We start from the raw sequence: 19,846 nt of genomic DNA on the forward strand, positions 1-19,846 counted from the left end.
TGAGGACTCGTCTACTGAGGTGGTATGGGCTGAGGTCAGAAACAGGAAAGGAGAGGTCACCCTGCTGGGGGTTTTCTATAGACCTCCGAAAAGATCCAGAGATGTAGAGGAAAGGATTGCAAAGATGATTCGTGATAGGAGCGGAAGTAACAGGGTAGTTGTTATGGGGGACTTTAACTTTCCAAATATTGACTGGAAACGCTATAGTTCGAGCACGTTAGATGGGTCCTTTTTTGTCCAATGTATGCAGGAGGGTTTCCTGACACAGTACGTAGATAGGCCAACGAGAGGCGAGGCCACATTGGATTTGGTATTAGGAAATGAACCTGAACAGGTGTTAGACTTGGAGGTAGGTGAGCACTTTGGTGATAGTGACCACAATTCAATTGCGTTTACTTTAGCGATGGAAAAGGATAGGTATATACCACAGGGCAAGAGTTATAGATGAGGGAAAGGCAATTATGATGCGATAAGGCAAGACTTAGGTTGCATAGGATGGGGAGGGAAACTGCAGGGGGTGGGCACATTTGAAATGTGACGCTGGCTCAAGGAACAGCTACTGCATGTCCTTGATAAGTATGTCCCTGTCAGGCAGGGTGGAAGTGGTCGGCCAAGGGAACCATGGTTTACTAAAGTAGTTGAATCACTTGTTAAGAGGAAGAAGGAGGCTTATGTAAAGATGAGACGGAAGGTTCAGTTAAGGCGCTCGACAGTTACAAGTTAGCTAGGAAGGACATAAAGAGGGAGCTAAGAAGAGCCAGGAGGGGACATGAGAAGTCTTTGGCAGGTAGGATCAAGGATAACCCTAAAGCTTTCTATAGATATGTCAGGGATAAAAGAATGACTAGGGTAAGAGTGGGGCCAGTCAAGGACAGTCGTGGGAAGTTGTGTGTGATGTCCAAGGAGATAGGAGAGGTGCTAAATGAATATTTTTCGTCAGTATTCACACAGGAAAAAGACAATGTTGTCGAGGAGAACACTGAGATACAGACTACTAGACTAGAAGGGCTTGAGGTTCTTAAGGAGGAGGTGTAGCAATTCTGGAAAGTGTGAAAATAGATAAGTCCCCTGGGCCGGATGGGATTTATCCTAGGATTCTATGGGAAGCTAGGGAGGAGATTGCTGAGCCTTTAGCTTTGATCTTTCTGTCATCATTGTCTACAGGAATAGTGCCAGAAGACTGGAGGATAGCAAATGTTGTCCCCTTGTTCAAGAAGGGGAGTAGAGACAACCCCGGTAACTATAGACCAGTGAGCCTTCTGTTGTGGGCAAAGTCTTGGAAAGGTAAGATAAGAGATAGGATGTACAATCATCTGGAAAGGAATAGTTTAATTAGAGATAGTCAACACGGTTTTGTGAAGGGTAGGTCGTGCCTCACAAACCTTATTGAGTTCTTTGAGAAGGTGACCAAACAGGTGGACGAGGGTAAAGCAGTTGATGTGTATATGGATTTCAGTAAAGCGTTTGATAAGGTTCCCCACGGTAGGCTATTGCAGAAAATACAGAGGCATGGGATTCAGGGTGATTTAGCAGTTTGGATCAGAAATTGGCTAGCTGGAAGAAGACAAAGGGTGGTGGTTGATGGGAAATGTTCAGCCTGGAATCCAGTTACTAGTGGTGTACCACAAGGATCTGTTTTGGGGCCACTGCTGTTTGTCATTTTTATAAATGACCAGGAGGATGGCGTAGAAGGATGGGTGAGTAAATTTGCCGATGACACTAAAGTCGGTGGAGTTGTGGACAGTGTGGAAGGATGTAACACGGTACAGAGGGACATAGATAAGCTGCAGAGCTGGGCTGAGAGGTGCCAAATGGAGTTTAATGCAGAAAAATGTGAGGTAATTCATTTTGGAAGGAATCATTATCACCAAACCCGCCTCCTGAAGTCGATCGAATAATTCCCTCAGATGTTTTAAATGTTCTTTTCATGTCTGGCTGAAAACTACCACATTGTCGATGTATACCGCACAATTGAGTAATCCTGAAGAGACTATTAGTTATCCGTTGAAATGTTGCTGTTGCGTTTTTCATGCCAAATGGCATAGGTTTGAACTGGTATATACCATCTGGAGTTGCAAAAGCTGAAATTTCCTTCGCCCTTTCAGATAAAGGTACTTGCCAGTAACCTTTCAGTAAATCCAAATTGGAAATAAAAGCGGATTGTCCCACTTTCTCAATGCAATCCTCCAAACGTGGGATAGGATAAGAGTCCGTTCTTGTAATTGCATTCACCTTTCTATAGTCCACACACAACCGTTGGGTACCATCTGGTTTAGGTACCATCACTATGGGTGAGCTCCATTGGCTGCAACCCACTTCAATTATGCCATTTTTAAGCATACTCTCAATCTCTCTGTTAACCTGTGCCAAATTTAAAGGATTAAGTCTATATGGATGTTGTTTGATAGGAACAGCATTTCCCACATCTACATCATGTATAGCCATTTGAGTACTTCCCAATTTATCTCTACAAACTTGCCCATGTGATATCAATAACTCTTTCAGGTCAGTTTGTTTTTCCTCTGGAAGGTAACTTAACAATTTATCCCAATTTTTAAGAACATCCTCATTTTCCAATTTAATTTGAGGTATGTCAAATTCACAGTCATCTGGATTTGATTCGTCACTTTGCGTTAGAATCATTAAAACCTCCTTTTTCGCTCCTTCCCTTTCAAAGTACCTTTTAAGCATATTCACATGACACACTCGGTGAGTCTTCCTTCTATCTGGTGTTTTTACCACATAATTCACCTCACTTAATTTCCTTTCAATCTGATACGGTCCACAAAACCTAGCTTTTAAAGGCTCACCTTCCATTGGTAACAACACTAAAACTTTATCCCCACTGGCAAAACTACGAACTTTGGATTTCTTGTCCACTACCCGTTTCATCACATTTTGTGCAACTTTCAAATGTTGTCTAGCCAATTCATCTGCTCTATTTAATCGTTCCCTAAAATTTGACACGTAATCCAATAGTGTAATATCCGATTTCTCACCCACCAATTTTTCCTTAATCAATTTAAGTGGTCCTCTTACCTCATGACCAAAAATTAGTTCAAAAGGACTAAATTTGGTAGATTCATTAGGTGCATCCCTAATTGCAAACAATATGAATGGGATTCCTTTATCCCAATCCTCTGGATAATCTTGACAATATGCCGTCAACATTGTCTTTAATGTCTGATGCCACCTTTCTAACGCTCCCTGCGATTCTGGATGGTACGCAGTTGATTTAAATTGTTTTATTCCTCAACTATCCATAACTTCTTTGAATAACTTTGAAGTAAAATTTGATCCTTGATCCGATTGAATTTTGTGGGCAGTCCATATCTAGTAAAGAATTTAAGTAACTCCACCACAATCCTGTTAGCTGCAATATTATGTACTGAAATGGCCTCTGGAAACCTAGTAGTCACATCCATTATAGCCAAAAGATATTGATTCCCACTTTTCGTTTTAGGAAGCTGTCCTACACAATCAATTAGGACCCTCGTAAAAGGTTCCTCAAATGCTGGAATGGGTATTAAGGGCGCTGGTATTATCACTGCTTGAGGTTTCCCTATCACTTGACATGTCTGACATGATTGACAAAATTTAACTACATCTTTATGTAGTCCAGGCCAGTAAAAATGTTTCTGGATTTTAGCTTGAGTTTTCCTTATTCCCAAATGACCTCCCACTGGTACCTCATGTGCAGCTCACAGCACCTCCTTTCTTTACCCTACCGGCAATACTACTTGATGAACTTCTGCCTACGTTTCATCCGCCTGCATGTGTACAAGTCTCCATTTTCTCATCAAGACATCACTTTTACGGTAATAACACTCTGGCATACACTCAGATTCCTCTTCCGTGTATGCTTTCTAATACATCCGTTTTATTTCTGTATCTTTTTGTTTTAACTCCGCCAATTTTCCTGAACTAAAAATATCCGCCTCATCCTCCACCTGTTCTTGTTCTTTTTCAACCATCTGATCAAAAATCGTTTCTGATAATTGCACTTCAACTTCATCTTCACTCTTTGAGTTCTCCTCTTGTCTTAACCTGTGACTTTGCGACCTTGGGCGTCATTCTCCGAACCCCCGCCGGGTCGGAGAATGGCCGTTGGCCGCCGTGAACCCCGCCCCCGCCGAAGTCTCCGGTACCGGAGATTGGCCGGGCCGGGCCGCTTGGCGGGACCCCCCGCTCAATTCTCCGGCCCGGATGGGCCGAAGTCCCGCCCAGAAATTGCCTGTCCCGCCGGCGTAAATCAAAGCTGGTATTTACCGGCGGGACCAGGCGGCGTGGGCGGGCTCCGGGGTCCTGGGGGGGGGGGGGGCGCGGGGCGATCTGACCCCGGGGGGTGCCTCCACGGTGGCCTGGCCCGCGATCGGGGCCCACCAATCCGCAGTTGGGCCTGTGCCGTGGGGGCACTCTTTCCCTTCCGCCTCCGCCACAGTCTCCACCATGGCGGAGGAGGAAGTGACTCTCCCCACTGCGCATGCGCGGGAAACTGTCGGCGGCCGCTGACGCTCCCACGCATGCGCCGCATTTCCGCGCCAGCTGGCGGGGCACCAAACGCCATTTCCGCCAGCTGGCGGGGCAACAAACGCCATTTCCGCCAGCTGGCAGGGCGGAAATCCCTCCGGCGTCGGCCTAGCCCCTCAATGTTGGGGCTCGGTCCCCAAAGAAGTCCTTCAACCCTTCAGTTATCTGATTTTCCATTGGCTTATCAACCACCATAGGCATCACTCCCACCTGCGATCCAGCTATATCATTACCCAAGATAAACTGTATTCCTGGACAAGATAGTTTATCTATTACTCCTACTATCACTTCACCACTCATCACTGGACTTTCCAACCTTACCTTATATAATGGAACGCTACTCCTCTCACCCTGAATTCCACACATCACCACCTTTTCTGGCAACATTCTTCCCAAACGACATAACTCCTCATCTCTTACCATTAAAGATTGACTAGCCCCTGTATCTCTTAAAATTGTGACTTCTTTACCTGCTCCTCCTGATACACATGAGTAAACTTTACCCACACAAGTAAATTCTTTAAAGACATCTGGCACCTTCTTAACAATCACTTCTTGAACAGGTGTACAATCATTTGCACCTCCTTCGCTTCCCTTGGGCTTTCCATTACCACTCTAACAAATCCCACTGTCTTATCCTGTTTTACCACATCAGCCTTCCCAGTGCTTTTCTTCAACCACCAACACTGTGACTTTACATGGCCTGGTTTATTACGGTGAAAACATTTGAAAATTTTCATCTCTTTTCCACCCTCCTGGATTTCTTTTTTAATCTGAGGGGATACTCTCTTTATTGTCTCCCATCAGATCACCTTTACCTTTACCACTTGAGTATTTCTCATGTCCCCAGTTTCTATCCCTCACCGGCTGAAACTGATGTCGGAAACCAATCTACTAATTCATAATCATCTGCCATTTCTGCTGCTAATCTCGCAGTTTTAACCCTTTGTTCTTCCACATGAGTTCTCACTACATCAGGAATTGAATTTTTAAACTCCTCCAAAAGTATAATTTCTCTGAGAGCTTCATACGTTTGGTCTATTTTCAAAGCCCTTATCCACCTATCAAAATTACTCTGTTTGAGCCTTTCAAACTCCATGTATGTTTGACCAAATTCTTTCCTTAAATTTCGAAACCATTGTCTGTAAGCTTCAGGTGCTAGCTCATATGAAATGAAATGAAATGAAAATCGCTTATTGTCACAAGTAGGCTTCAAATGAAGGTACTGTGAAAAGCCCCTAGTCGCCACATTCCGGCGCCTGTTCGGGGAGGCTGTTACGGGAATTGAACCGTGCTGCTGGCCTGACTTGGTCTGCTTTCAAAGCCAGCGATTTAGTCCATAGGAAAACGGCTCCTGCGATCTGGCTCCCAGAAAGTGTGGCCTTGGGATCCGCATTTGATCGCGATGTCAGGATCCCAAAGGTCTGTGAGAAAATGCTACATCAGGAGTGTAGAATTAGTGCAACAACATTGTTGCTTATTTCAAACTTATATCCTCTCTCCCCCCCCCCCCCCCCCCCAAACCCCTTTTCTTTCCTGGTGAACAAGTTGGAAGGATAAAATTAAATAAACAAATTGAATGCTTGAAATAAACATCAAATGTTTCAGCATTTGAAAAGAAAAAATCTAGGTCAGTCTCTCGGGGATTTGCTTTGTATTTTCTCATTTTTGTGAATTGAGTTGGCCTGAAATTTTCTGGCAAGTGCTCTAACTGAATATGTTGTGACGTTTTGGCATCAATGAGTGTTCTTACTGTGCTGTAGAATCTGCCAATGGAACCAAATTGGTCAGAAATTACAGGAGTTGCTTTAAAACCGCGGAGAGTTGTTTCCTTCACATGAAGGTTAACTGTTCACGTGACAAAGTAATCCCTATTACATCACAGAGAGGAGTTAAAGATCTGATTGAGATTCGTTTTGTAGAAATATTATCTCAATTATATCATCCATGGAGTACCCTCTCCACTTATGCTGGTGTTCACCATAGTAATCCCGCTTCAAGGAGACGGATCATCCCTTTTAATATACAGGTTGGATCCTATGATGTCTGTTGTGATGAATGTAAGAAATGGATATTTATTGAGCGGCATTCTCCAATTCAAGATGCCCAGAATACGTTCCCCGATGGGACCGAGAATCGGGCGTAGGGGGGAAATCGGGATTGGCACGAGACGCCGACCCGAACACTGTTCTCTGACCCCTTCGCTGGCAGCGTGAAAGAGGTCCACGATGTGAGCTGGCGGAGGGTTGTAAATAAATGCATAAGATCCATTTGGAACTATTTAGTGGGCCCGATGCCCTATGCTCCAGCATCCTGTGATTCTCCGGTCCCCTAAGGGAATCGTAAAACTCGTGCGATTCAGCTCCAACGGGAGAACATTGGGCTGCATTCTCCAATTTTACGGCTATGTCCGGAGCATGTGTCTACTCTTATGACGAAAAAGTTGGCGCCGCCCCCACACCGATGCTCTGCCCAGTGGGGGGGCTAGCAGCCGTGCCACTGAAAGCCCGGCTTTACCTGCAGATACGGATGGAGAATTGCCAGGTCCGTGTGAATGAATGGCGCATGCCGGAGACCTGCAGTGGTCACGCCGTACAACATTGCGCTGGATGCACGTGGATCCGGCCTGCCAGATAGTGTCCCCCTGTGTGGTGTACTCAGCGATGACGCGGTTTTGAGGAGGCAGAGCATCTGAAAAACTGCACGCCCCCAATTTTGGTATCAAAACGGATTCTCCAGTCAATCACCAAATGCGAATACAGTGTCAGCAATCGGAAAATCCAGCCCAATATTTCATATTTCTGGCAGTAATGTTATTATAAACCCTGGTTTAAAATACATACAGGCAGTATGTGTCGTAAAAAGTGAAAGAATCATTCATTCCAGCCACTTACTTTGTTACAGATAAAGGACTAATAGGATATTGGCATGATTGCTGGAGATTCCCTGGAGTGTAGATAATTTATGAGGGATTAAATTTAGTCCCAGCTAAACGTTTTATGGAACATAGTGTGATACAGATGATGTAATTAATGGGAGGAGCCATGTGTGTCTGCAATTTAGCAATCCGTTATAAGAGGGAGAATTGCACTCCGCTGGTAACGGAGTTCCTGATGTGACAGAGAATCTTGTGTCCGGGTAAAAACTAGATCCGTGTCGATGCTCCAGTCCCCTACTAGTGGCGGCATCGAGGTTCATGGACTTGCCAGTGGGAGGATGCAAATAGGTCCATTCACATCCTATTAACGGTCTGGATACCAGATTCTCCACACCTCCCTGATACATTGACCCTCTCAGCCTGGATTCACACAGACGTCAGGCAGTTTGGAATCTGTCAATTACAGCCTACTAAAAGCTATTTCTCTTTGAAGTGACTCGAACTTTGCAGATCAAAGAATGTGCATGGGCTTAAAGTCGTATGGTGTGGGTTTGTCTTCCTATGAAGTAACAGCTGCTGCTCTCTAGGCATCTGTCTGAGACAGCAGGTGTAAGGGACAGGTGAGTGAAAAACCATTGATTTTTCACAGTTACTGCCTGCACTGCTCTTTAGCTTCCAGGCAGGGGTGACTGATGTGTGTGTGTGAGGGGGGCTCTCTGTTATGGGGGAGCACTCTGGGAGTTCTCTGGTTCTCTGGTATGGTGGTTTCACTGTTATAGGGGTTCTCTCATATGGAGGGGATCTCTGTTATGGGGTCTCTGATATGGGGGTTCTCTGTTTTGGGGGGTTCTGATATGTGGTTTTCTGATATTGGGTGGTACACTTATTGGGATTCTTAGAGATGTGGAGGCTCTAGTGGGGGGTCTCTAATATTGGGGTGGTCTCTGATATGGGGGTTCTTTGTTTTGGTGGAGTGCTCTCATCGGGGGCAGTTCCCTGATATGGAGGGCCTCTGGTGGGAGAGGGATCAGTGTGGGAGCAGTGTTACCCACTTACGTGCGTACTGTGGGGGAAGGGTTGACCCAGAAATTCTCTTGGTGGGAGGGGAGAAGGATGTCCCTACTTGTCAGTCAGGGGGGCAGGATTTGCGTTGTGAGGGGAGGGGTGGGGCACCCCCACCCCCCACCGGACCCCCTGCCAGCAGATCGGCTTCCCCCCTTCTCGAGTATGCCGTTTTTGAGAGGGAGGAGCATGTGAAAAATAGCGCTGCCCCCAATTTCGGCATAAAAACGGAATCTCTGGCCGTCGGCAGTAAGAGACTCCTGCTCCTTGTCTCCCAAATGGAGAATCCAGCACAAGGTTTTAAGTTGAACAGCATTGGATTTAAGTCTGACAACAAAAACAGAGATGTACTGAATCTGCTCTTGAAAGGATCCCGCTCCAAAACCCTTTGCACAGCTAAGCAAGCAACCTGTTTTGTTAACTTTATTTATAAGTGGCATTTGAACTATATTGGACTGCTTAATTGGACTTTGTAGCAGATGTAGATAAGAAGTTCAAGTTTTTCCTTTTATTTACAAACTGTTTAACTGATAATTGGACCACCATTTCTTTGATGCTAATGTGGTGAAATTAAAATGTGTTTTAACATAAAAGATATCAATGGTCAGAGTCATCACGCCTTTGGACGAAGTATCCATTCCTCACAGTTTTACAAATAGAAAAATTGTTTGAGGTTCTCATCTGGTACCCAAACAAAGTTGTGGTCTGGTCTTGCCTGGTACCCTACTGCTGTGGAGCCAAAAGAGGACAAAACTATGTGAAGCGGGCTTGCACTCAAGAGTTTCTGCTGGTAGTTGAAATTAAGTGTAAGTTTTTATTCCCTTTTAGGAAACAAGGGACGCAAGGGTGCTAAAATGGGTCGTTGCTGCGCCAGCTTTCATTCCTATTGCAAATGGATCGCTGCCATCGTGATTATCATTTTTTGACCTAACCTACACCCAAATTCCAAATTTTATACTTTACACTATTTTACATTTGGTTACTGGACTTAGATATCGGGAGAGTGTGAAGAACTCACCAATGTTCCTTCAGCAGCACCTTCCAAATCAACTCCTGCTACCATCTAGGAGGACATTGGTAGTAGTTACCTGGGAACAGCACCACTGCAGCTTCCCTCCAATAACTCACCATCCTGACTTGGAAATATATCGCTGTTCCTTCAGTCGCTGGATCCAAATCCTGGAATTCCCTCCCTTGCAGAACTGTGGGCGTACCTCCACCTCAGGACAAGACAGCTCATCACCATCTCCTCAAGGGCAACTAGAAATGGGCAATAAGTGATGACCTAGCCAGCGACAAATAATGAATCTTTAAAAAGTGATGCAACGGAATTCTCTCTGGAAGTAAATAAAGAGTGTTTCTCTTACCCACTGCAGCTGCCTAAATCTTAAGGCCCAATTTTAACTCTGGGTTGGTTTGCGATGGATGAATTAGAAATATATCCATTGTTCTAAACTGGGGTAATTCAAATTCTGGGCCTTATTTCAATCCTCACACTTCAAACCATCTGTTATTATTGACTATCTCGGTCATGAAGTAGTTTTATTTGCAAAAATCCAACAATGTCTTGAACTCAAGGCAAGGAAGGCACAGGATCGCTAAGTTGTTGCAATGCTTTTCTTTGTGGCCTTTTTGTTCTTGTGTTTCCAAATACTTATGCCAATGTTGCACAACATAAAACAGATGTTGTTTAATTTTATGTTGCTTTTTTGCAGACTACCATGTAATCACGGTACTTAATAGGTTGTTAAGCTAATCAAGCTGTTCATTGGCCTTATTTATTATAACACATTAAATCAATTGAAATATTACAAGTATCAATTGAAGAATAGAATAAAGGGGGGAAAAAAATTACAGACTGATTGGGTTTTCAAGGTAGAACTCAGTATGAGTTGTAGAAATACTCGGATGGATTCATTTTGAATGCAGTTTTTGCCTTTGTTATTTCTTGGTAATCAATTGCAAGTCAACTGCTAATTATTACATTCAACATGCATTTCTACTAATTACTTTGTAATTAGACAGAGCCTGGTTACAGTTTTAATTAAACTTGGAACATCTTATCCAGCTGAGTGTGTATTTATCTCTTTCAGTTGTTTTCACTTGGAAACACTTTTCTACAAAGTGTAAAGACAGACTTTCTAGATCATACTTTATTCATTTCAGCTCTGAATAATGTATTGATAGGGTTGATTTCTTTGCCAGCATAAATAACTGAATAGCCTACTATTAATTCAGTTATTTATACCATAAATATTGGAAAGGATACTTTGCCCCAAGGAGTGATGACTCTGACCATTGATATCTTTTATGTTAAAACAAATTTAATTTAACCACATTAGCATCAAAGAAATGGTGCTCCAATTATCAGTTAAACAGTTTGTAATTAAAATAATTTCATTTATGCAGTTGTTTAAATTTAGCAACATTGAAGGTCATTGAAAGGGGCAACACAGGTGGAGAAGGTAGTCAAGAAAGCATACGGCATGCTTGCCTTCATTGGCCGGGGCATTGAGTATAAGAATTGGCAAATCATGTTGCAGCTGTATAGAACCTTAGTTAGGCCACACTTGGAGTATAGTGTTCAATTCTGGTCGCCACACTACCAGAAGGATGTGGAGGCTTTAGAGAGGGTGCAGAAGAGATTGACCAGAATGTTGCCTGGTATGAAGGGCATTAGCTATGAGGCGCGGTTGAATAAACTCGGTTTATTCTCACTGATACGACGGAGGTTGAGGGGCGACCTGATAGAGGTCTACAAAATTATGAGGGGCATAGACAGAGTGGATAGTCAGAGGCATTTCCCCAGGGTAGAGGGGTCAATTACTAGGGGGCATAGGTTTAAGGTGCGAGAGGCAAGGTTTAAAGTAAATGTACGAGGCAAGCTTTTTACACAGAGGGTAGTGGGTGCCTGGAACTCGCTGCCGGAGGAGGTGGTGGAAGCAGGGACAATAGTGACATTTAAGGGGTATCTTGACAAATACATGAATAGAATGGGAATAGAGGGATACGGACCCAGGAAGGGTAGAAGATTGTAGTTTAGTCGGGCAGCATGGTCGGCACGGGCTTGGAGGGCCGAAGGGCCTGTTCCTGTGCTATACTTTTCTTTGTTCTTGTTCTTTGAAATAACAGGAGCACACAGTATTTCTTCCAAGTCATAAGTGTAATGGCCCAGATTTTATTGTAGAAATAATAATCAATGCTTGAGGTGTAAATTGGACAGCAACTTTAGTGGCTGATATGTGCAATTCAACATGAAAATTAGGAAGTTGCTATCCGAATTGCTCCGCTCCATCAGAAGCTTTGCTTTAATAGTATCTCACCAAGAGATTCAAACATCAACGATGTGAAGTTGTGATACTTACCCACTAGACTCACCAAAAATATTGAGGTCTTTCCATTCATGTGTAAGTGAATGTTTCATGGCTTATAAGTCTTAATTACTGTGAAGCAACCTTCCTGGCCCTGAAAATTACTTTCACAAGTGTGGACCCCCATTCCATCATATTTTAATTACTATTGGACATTTTAAAGTTTTCTATCTCTTTCATCTTTCCATCTTAATCTCATCCTTCTTTCTCTCCTATTTTGCTTTCTGCACATGATTAGACATTGAATTAACAGTTATAAGTTAGACTTCCTGGTTTAGATGCTGTGTGCCTCAATATGAATTCTTCAATCTGACTGGTTAGGAGACACATAATTGTTTGTCCTGTCCATGCACCATTTGTTTATTGTTGGCCACAAAATCCAAACCAGTGACATAGAAAAGGAGGTAAAGCTAATTCATTATCAATATTCAACGTTTTCTATCATTCCTACAAGATGGTTTCTGCCCATATTAAAAGAAAAAATCCCCCTGTTGGGGAAATACAAATGACTAGAAATTTTGTTCATACATGCAAAACTGGTATTGTAATGATGGAATAGCAAGATTTGGAAATATGGTCACAGAAATGACAGCAGGACTCTTGGATTGATGCAAAAATAGGTATGGAGGTCCTTGTTGACAATCTTGCAACAACAGGAAAGGTCAACTCTGCTCATATATAATCTAATAGGCCTCCTATTTTACATTCCAGGAGAAGGTCTTTGAGATTAAGTCCCTTTCTATTCTCATATTCCCTCTTTATTATTCTTAATTTCCTCTTCACTTCCCCTTATTCTTTCATGTGAGTGTCGCTGGCTCGTCCAGCATTTATTGCCGAAACCGGATTGCTTTTGAAAAGGTGATGGTGAGCAGCCTTGTTGAACTGTTGCAGTCCAAGTGGCGTAGGTACACCCACAGTGCTGTTGGAATCGGAGTTCCAAGATTTTGACCCAGCGACAGTGAAGGAACGGTGAAATAGTTTGAAGTCAGGACGGTGCGTGGCTTGGAGGGGAGCTTGCAGGTGATGGTGTTCCATGCACCTGCTGCCCTTGTCCTTCAAAGTGGTAGAGGTTGTGTGTTTGGAAGGTACTATCAAAAGAACCTTGGTGAATTGCTACACTGCTTCTTGTAGATGGTACACTCTGCTGCCACTGTGCGTTGATGGTGGAGGGAATGAACTTTTGTTCTGGTGACTGGGGTGCCAATCAAGCGGGCAGCCAGATGGTGTTGGGTTTCTTGAGTATTATCAGAACTGCACTCATCCAGGCAGGTGAAGGCTATTCCATCAAACTCCTAACTTGTGCCTTGTAGATGGTGGACAGGCTTTGTGGAGTTAGGAGATGTGTTACTTGCCACAGAATTCCCAACCTCTGACAGGTCTTGTAGCTTTACATGGCGGGTCCAGTTCAGTTTTTCATCAGTGGTAACTCCCAGGATGTTGCTAGTGGGGTTTCAGTGATGATAATGTAATCGAATGTCAAGGGAGATGGTTAGATTCTCTCTTGTTGAAGATGGTCATTACCTGTCACTTGTATTGCGCAAATGTTGCTTACCATTGATTAGCCCAGGCTTGAATGTTCTCTAAGCCATGCTGCATATGGACACGGACTGCCATTTGTCCTGGTTCCCGTTTGAAGAATTCACCTGACATGCATCATGCACTTTTTTGTTTCATCATATTCCCTATCTCCAGTGTTAACCAAGGGTTTGGTTGTACTGCCTTTCCCTCTTTTTGGAATTTACCTGATTGCTCTTCCTTAAAGACCACCCATTGTTCCATTTCTGTTTTTCTTCTCAGTCTTTGGTGCTTGTTTTACACTGGCCAGATTCCAATTTAGAATTCCACTTTAGATTGTTCGTTGCTAGTCTCCATTACTAATCTAAACCTTATTAAACAATGGTTATGTGAAACCAAATATTCTCCCACACACACTTGATTTACTTGGCCCGCCTCATTTCCAAGCACTAGATCCCACCTCTCCAGTCTATCCTTGGAAGAGAAGTTTCTCATCCCTGGAATCATTCTCGTAAATCTTCTCTGCACCCTTTCTAAGGCCTTCACATCCCTCCTAAAATACAGTGCTCAGAATTGGACAGATGAGGCCAGTGTTTTATAAAGGTTGCTGTCAAGTAGCTATATCCAACTGATCCCAATGCAGTTCTGATGCCTGGACCGCTCTAGTGGTGTACACTGTCTCCTGCTTTGTGGTGGTCCAGAGCCTTTCCCGCTTTGCTCTCCACAATCTGGCACAGCAGCGGGAAGACATGCTGGAGGAAGACGGACATGCCACCTCGCCTGAGGAGGAGGAGGCGGTTCAGGAGGGAAAGGTGGACGAATCTGGGGAGGAGCCGGAGGATGGAGGACAGGCAGCACCCAACTATCGTGTTCCACCCTCCAAACGCCTGTGCAGCATCACCCCAGGGTGATGGGCCTGTGTCGGCACTGTCAGCGGGTCAATATACAAGGCACAAAAATAATGATCACTCGCTGTGAGATTATGTCTGGTGCTTCTGAGTTTATGCCAAAGTCTGACTCCTGCCTTTCTGCTGCCAACATGCTTACACTCATCCTCGGAACAGGGTCTGCATTGGGGGAGTTTGATCTTGGACCACTGTGCCCGTGGACTGGAGGGCAATGGGTGGAGGTGGAAGCAGGCCCACTGTGAAGATTAACATGACAGAGGCTTCACATGGATTAGGTGTAACATATTTTAATAGTGAACATTTCCATTTCTCCTTGCTATAGATAAGTGACAGCCCACCCCCAGTGCCTGCTCCATGATCCTCAATCTTCTTGATCTTAATTGGTCCACTGCTACTTCTAGGTGTGTTCCCAGGATGCTCATTGGAGGTGGAGGCAGCCTGCTGCATTTCATGCCCCGTGGCCTTTTTTGATGCCCTTGGCAGATGTCCTCTGGAGGGCCTGGAGCTGGAGGGCCCCAACCGACTTAGCAACGTCACTGGTATTGCCATGCCACCCTGTTCAGCCCGCTGCACTTCAGATGTGCCAGTGTTCGGGGGGGGGGGGGGGGGGATTCGAAATAGGAGACTCCCTGGAGGCCCCGGGCTGGCCTCAGCAACGCTGCTCAGCGACTGGGACATGTCCCGCAGTGCCTCAGCAACGTCCACCTGCATATGGCTTAGCACACTGGGCTAAATAGCTGGCTTTTAAAGCAGACCAAGGCAGGCCAGCCGCACGGTTCAATTCCCATACCAGCCTCCCCGAACAGGCGCCGGAATGTGGCGACTAGGGGCTTTTCACAGTAACTTCATTTGAAGCCTACTTGTGACAATAAGCGATTTTCATTTCATTTTCATTTCATATGAATGAAAAATGAAATTAAAATTACTTATTGTCACAAGTAGGCTTCAATGAAGATACTGTGAAAAGCCCCTCGTCGCCACATTCCGGCTCCTGTTTGGGGAGGCTGGTACGGGAATGTGTTATGGGCCAGGGTTTAGAGAACCCCTAAGTGTATCATGCAGTTCACCTGACCCACAACTTTTAATAGATTGTGGTATGGGGAGCACACGGCCCACTCTACAGAGTAGAGCAGAAATGGAAAAATAATTTTTAAAACAAAACAATGTTTATTCTATGAACTCAAGTTAACCTTTTTGAAACATACAGTGAACATCTTAGCAACCATTAATTCAAATACAACCCCCAAAGAATACAACACTAAGTAATGCTTACGCTGTCCTTTTAACATCCATAAGACTTAAAAAACCTTCAAAACAGAAAGACATCAGGCTTAACTTGACTACTGAGAATATTTATAATTCTGAATTCACCAAATGATCCAGATATAGTCTTTTGATGGCAGAGAGAACACCAGTACACCTGTTTGGTCTGGCTTCAGCTCCAACACTGAAAACGAAACTAAAACACACCCTGCAGCCTGCTCAAAAACAAAAGTAAAAAGCTGACAGATAGCCCAGCTCCACCCACTCTCTGACATCACTGATGTAGTAAACACCCATTTCTTAAAGGTACTCTCATTACAGATATTTATATACTCACCCATTTATAAACACCCATTTCTTAAAGGTACTCTCACATGACAACTCCCCCCAAGAAAAAAAAATCAACCATCAACTTCAAGATGGTTTCATTTTTCACCTTTTCACTATCCTTTAAGAAATGCACACAGTAAATATAACTTTTTTGTTTCAAAAAAACAACACACGCAAACAGGTATATTAATATAGTCCATTTTTTTCCGTTCTTCTTCCCCCAACTGAAATCCTTCTCAATTGACAGTCTCTTTGAACAAGAAGGTCTCTGCACGATCCGTCCATTTCTCTATGCCTCAGCATTTCTCTTTAAAGTCAGATACTTTAGTTCAATCTGACCACAGAATCCCTTGTAATTCTCCAACACAGGAGCATTGGTTATCAGAGCTTTCAGGCCGCCAAATGTCTGTTGAAAGTCCGCTGTCCACTGAAATTTTCAACGTTTCTTCAGCAAGTCCATTAGTGGAGCAACCACGCTACAAAACATTTGCACAAATGTTCGATCAAATCCACTCATGCCAAGAAATCGCATTATTTCCCTTCGTCTTGAGGGTATCGGTAACTCTTCAAGGAAAGTGACTTGGGCTTTTCCAAATTCACCTTTGGCTAGATTTATCACCAACACGCCTCCTGAAGTCGATCGAATACTCCCTCTGATGTTTCAAATGTTCTGTCCATGTCTGGCTGAAAATTACCAGATCGTCGATGTATACCGCACAATTGGGTAACCCTGAAACGACTTTGTTAATTAACTGTTGAAACGTGGCTGGGGTGTTTTTCATGCCAAATGGCATAACTTTGAATTGGTATATACCATCTGGAGTCACAAAAGCTGAAATCTCCTTCGCCCTTTCGGATAAAGGTACCCGCCAGTAACCTTTAAGTAAATCCAGTTTAGAAATAAAAGCTGATTGTCCCACTTTCTCAATGCAATCCTCCAAACGTGGGATAGGATAAGAGTCCGTTCTTGTAACTGCATTCACCTTTCTCTAGTCCACACACAACTGTTGGGTACCATCTGGTTTAGGTACCATCACTATGGATGAGCTCCATTGGCGACAACCCACTTCAATTTTGCCATTTTTAAGCATACTCTCGATATCTTTGTTAATCTGTGCCAATTTTAAAGGGGTAAGTCTATATGGATGTTGTTTGATTGGAACAGCATATCTCCATCTACATCATGTTTGGTATTTTAATACTTCCCAATTTATCTCCACAAATATGCCCATGTGATATCAATAACTCTTTCAGGTCAGTACGTTTTTCCTCTGGAAGGTAACTCAACAATTTATCCCAATTTTTAAGAACATCCTCATTTTCCAATTTAATTTGAGGTATGTCAAATTCACAGTCAACTGGATTTGGTTTGTCACTTTGAGTTAGAATCATTAAAATCTCCTTTTTCTCTCCTTACCTTTATAAGTACCTTTTAAGCATATTCACATGACACACCCGGTGAGTCTTCCTTCTATCTGGTGTTTTTACCACATAATTCACCTCACTTAATTTCCTTTCAATCTGCTAAGGTCCATAAAACCTAGCTTTTAAAGGTTCACCTACCACTGGTAACAATACTAAAACTTTATCTCCACTGGCAAAAACTACAAGCTTTGGATTTCTTGTCCACTACCCGTTTCATCACATTTTGTGCAACTTTTAAATGTTGTCTCGCCAATTCACCTGCTCTATTTAATCGTTCCCTAAAATTAGACACGTAATCCAATAATGTAATTTCCGATTTCTCACTCACCAATTTTTCCATAATCAATTTAAGTGGTCCTCTTACCTCATGACCAAAAATTAGTTCAGAAGGACTGAATTTGGTTGACTCATTAGGTGCATCCCTAATTGCAAACAGTACGAATGGAATTCCTTTATCCCAATCCTCTGGATAATCTTGACAATAAGCCCTCAACATTGTCTTTAATGTCTGATGCCACCTTTCCAACGCTCCCTGCGATTCTGGATGGTATGCAATTGATTTAAATTGTTTTATTCCTAAGCTATCCATAATTTCTTTGAATAATCTTGAGGTAAAATTTGATCCTTGATCCGATTGTATTTCTGTGGGTAGTCCATATCTAGTAAAGAATTTAAGTAACTCCTCCACAATCTTTTTAGCTGTAATATTACGTACTGGAATGGCCTCTGGAAACCTAGTAGACACATCCATTATCGTCAAAAGATATTGATTCCCACTTTCCGTTTTAGGAAGCGGTCCTACGCAATCAATTAAGACCCTTGTAAAAGGTTCCTCAACTTAAGGATATTATTAAACTAGAAAGAGTGCAGAAAAGATTTACTAGGATGTTGCCGGGACTTGATGGTTCGAGTTATAAGGAGAGGCTGGATAGACTGGGACTTTTTTCCCTGGAGCGTAGGTGGCTTAGGGGTGATCTTATAGAGGTCTATAAAATAATGAGGGGCATAGATAAGGTAGATAGTCAACATCTTTTCCCAAAGGGAGGGGAGTCTAAAACTAGAGGGCATAGGTTTAAGGTGAGAGGGGAGAGATTCAGAAGGGCCCAGAGGGGCAATTTCTTCACTCAGAGGGTAGTGAGTGTCTGGAATGTGCTGCCAGAGGTAGTAGTAGAGGCGGGTACAATTGTGTCTTTTAAAAAGCATTTAGATAGTTACATGGGTAAGATGGGTATAGAGGGTTATGAGCCAAGTGCGGGCAACTGGGACTAGCTTAATGGTAAAAACTGGGCGGCATGGACTGGTTGGGCCGAAGGGCCTGTTTCCATGCTGTAAACTTCTATGATTCTATGAACTGCTGGAACGGGTATTAAGGGCGCTGGTTTTATCACTGCTTGAGGTTTCCCTATCACTTGACATGTGTGACATGATTGACAACATTTAGCTACATCTTTCCACAGTCCAGGCCAATAAAAATGTTTCTGGATTTTAGCTTGAGTTGTCCCTATTTCCAAATGACCTCCCACTGGTACCTCATGTGCAACTCGCAACACCTCCTTTTTATACCCTACCGGCAATACTACTTGATGAACTTCTGCCCACTTTTCATTCGCCTGCATATGTAAAGGTCTCCATTTTCTCATCTAGACATTACTTTTACGGTAATAACACTCTGGTATACACTCAGATTCCTCTTCCGTGTATGCTTTCTGATACATCCGTTTTATTTCTATATCTTTTTGTTGTAACTCCGCCAATTTTCCTGAACTAAAAAGATCCGCCTCATCCTCCACCTGTTCTTGTTCTTTTTCAACCATCTGATCAAAAATCGTTTCTGACAATTGCACTTCAACATCATCTTCACTCTTTGATTTCTCCTCTTGTCTTAACCTGTGACTTTGAGACCTTGTTACTACAGAATCCGGAAAAATCCCAGGATATTCGTCCTTCAACACTTCAGTTGTCTGATTTTCCAATGGCTGATCAACCGCAGTAGCCATCACTCCCAACTATATCATTACCCAAGATAAACTGTATTCCTGGACAGGATAGTTTATCTATTACTCCTACTACCACTTCACCACTCTTCACTGGACTTTCCAACCTTACCTTACATAATTGAACACTACTCCTCTCACCCTGAATTCCACATATTACCACCTTCTCTGGCAACATTCTTCCCACACTACATAACTCCTCATCTCTTACCATTAAAGATTGACTAGCTCCCGTATCTCTTAAAATTGTGATTTATTTACCTGCTCCTCCTGATACACATGAGTAAACTTTACTCACACAAGTAAATTCTTTAAAGAGATCTGGCACCTTCTTATCAATCACCTCTTGATCAGGCTGTACAATCTTTTGCACCTCCTTCGCTTCACTTGGGCTTTCCTTTACCACTTTCACAAATCCCACCGACTTATCCTGTTTTACCACATCAGCCTTCCCAGTGCTTTTCTTCAATCACCAACACTGACTTTACATGGCCTAGTTTATTACAGTGAAAACATTTGAAACTTTTCATGTCTCTTCCTCCATCCTGGATTTCGTTTTCAATCTGAGGT

At 43.2% G+C, this 19,846-nt stretch overlaps 1 protein-coding gene across 6 annotated transcripts in view; it reads left to right on the forward strand.

Annotated features, from left to right (window-relative positions):
• Positions 1–19,846, forward strand: part of pcgf5b (polycomb group ring finger 5b) — a 340,525-nt gene that overhangs the window by 312,963 nt on the left and 7,716 nt on the right. The window contains exon 10 of one of the 6 annotated variants that reach the window (XM_072479031.1): positions 17,112–17,119. The exons of the other annotated variants lie outside the window; for them this stretch is intronic. Coding sequence (XP_072335132.1) covers positions 17,112–17,119 — 8 coding nt within the window. The remainder of the gene's footprint in view (positions 1–17,111; positions 17,120–19,846) is intronic. 6 annotated transcript variants of the gene reach the window in all.

This window comes from Scyliorhinus torazame, chromosome 16 (genome assembly GCF_047496885.1).
Source record: "Scyliorhinus torazame isolate Kashiwa2021f chromosome 16, sScyTor2.1, whole genome shotgun sequence".
Taxonomy (NCBI): Eukaryota; Metazoa; Chordata; class Chondrichthyes; order Carcharhiniformes; family Scyliorhinidae; genus Scyliorhinus; species Scyliorhinus torazame.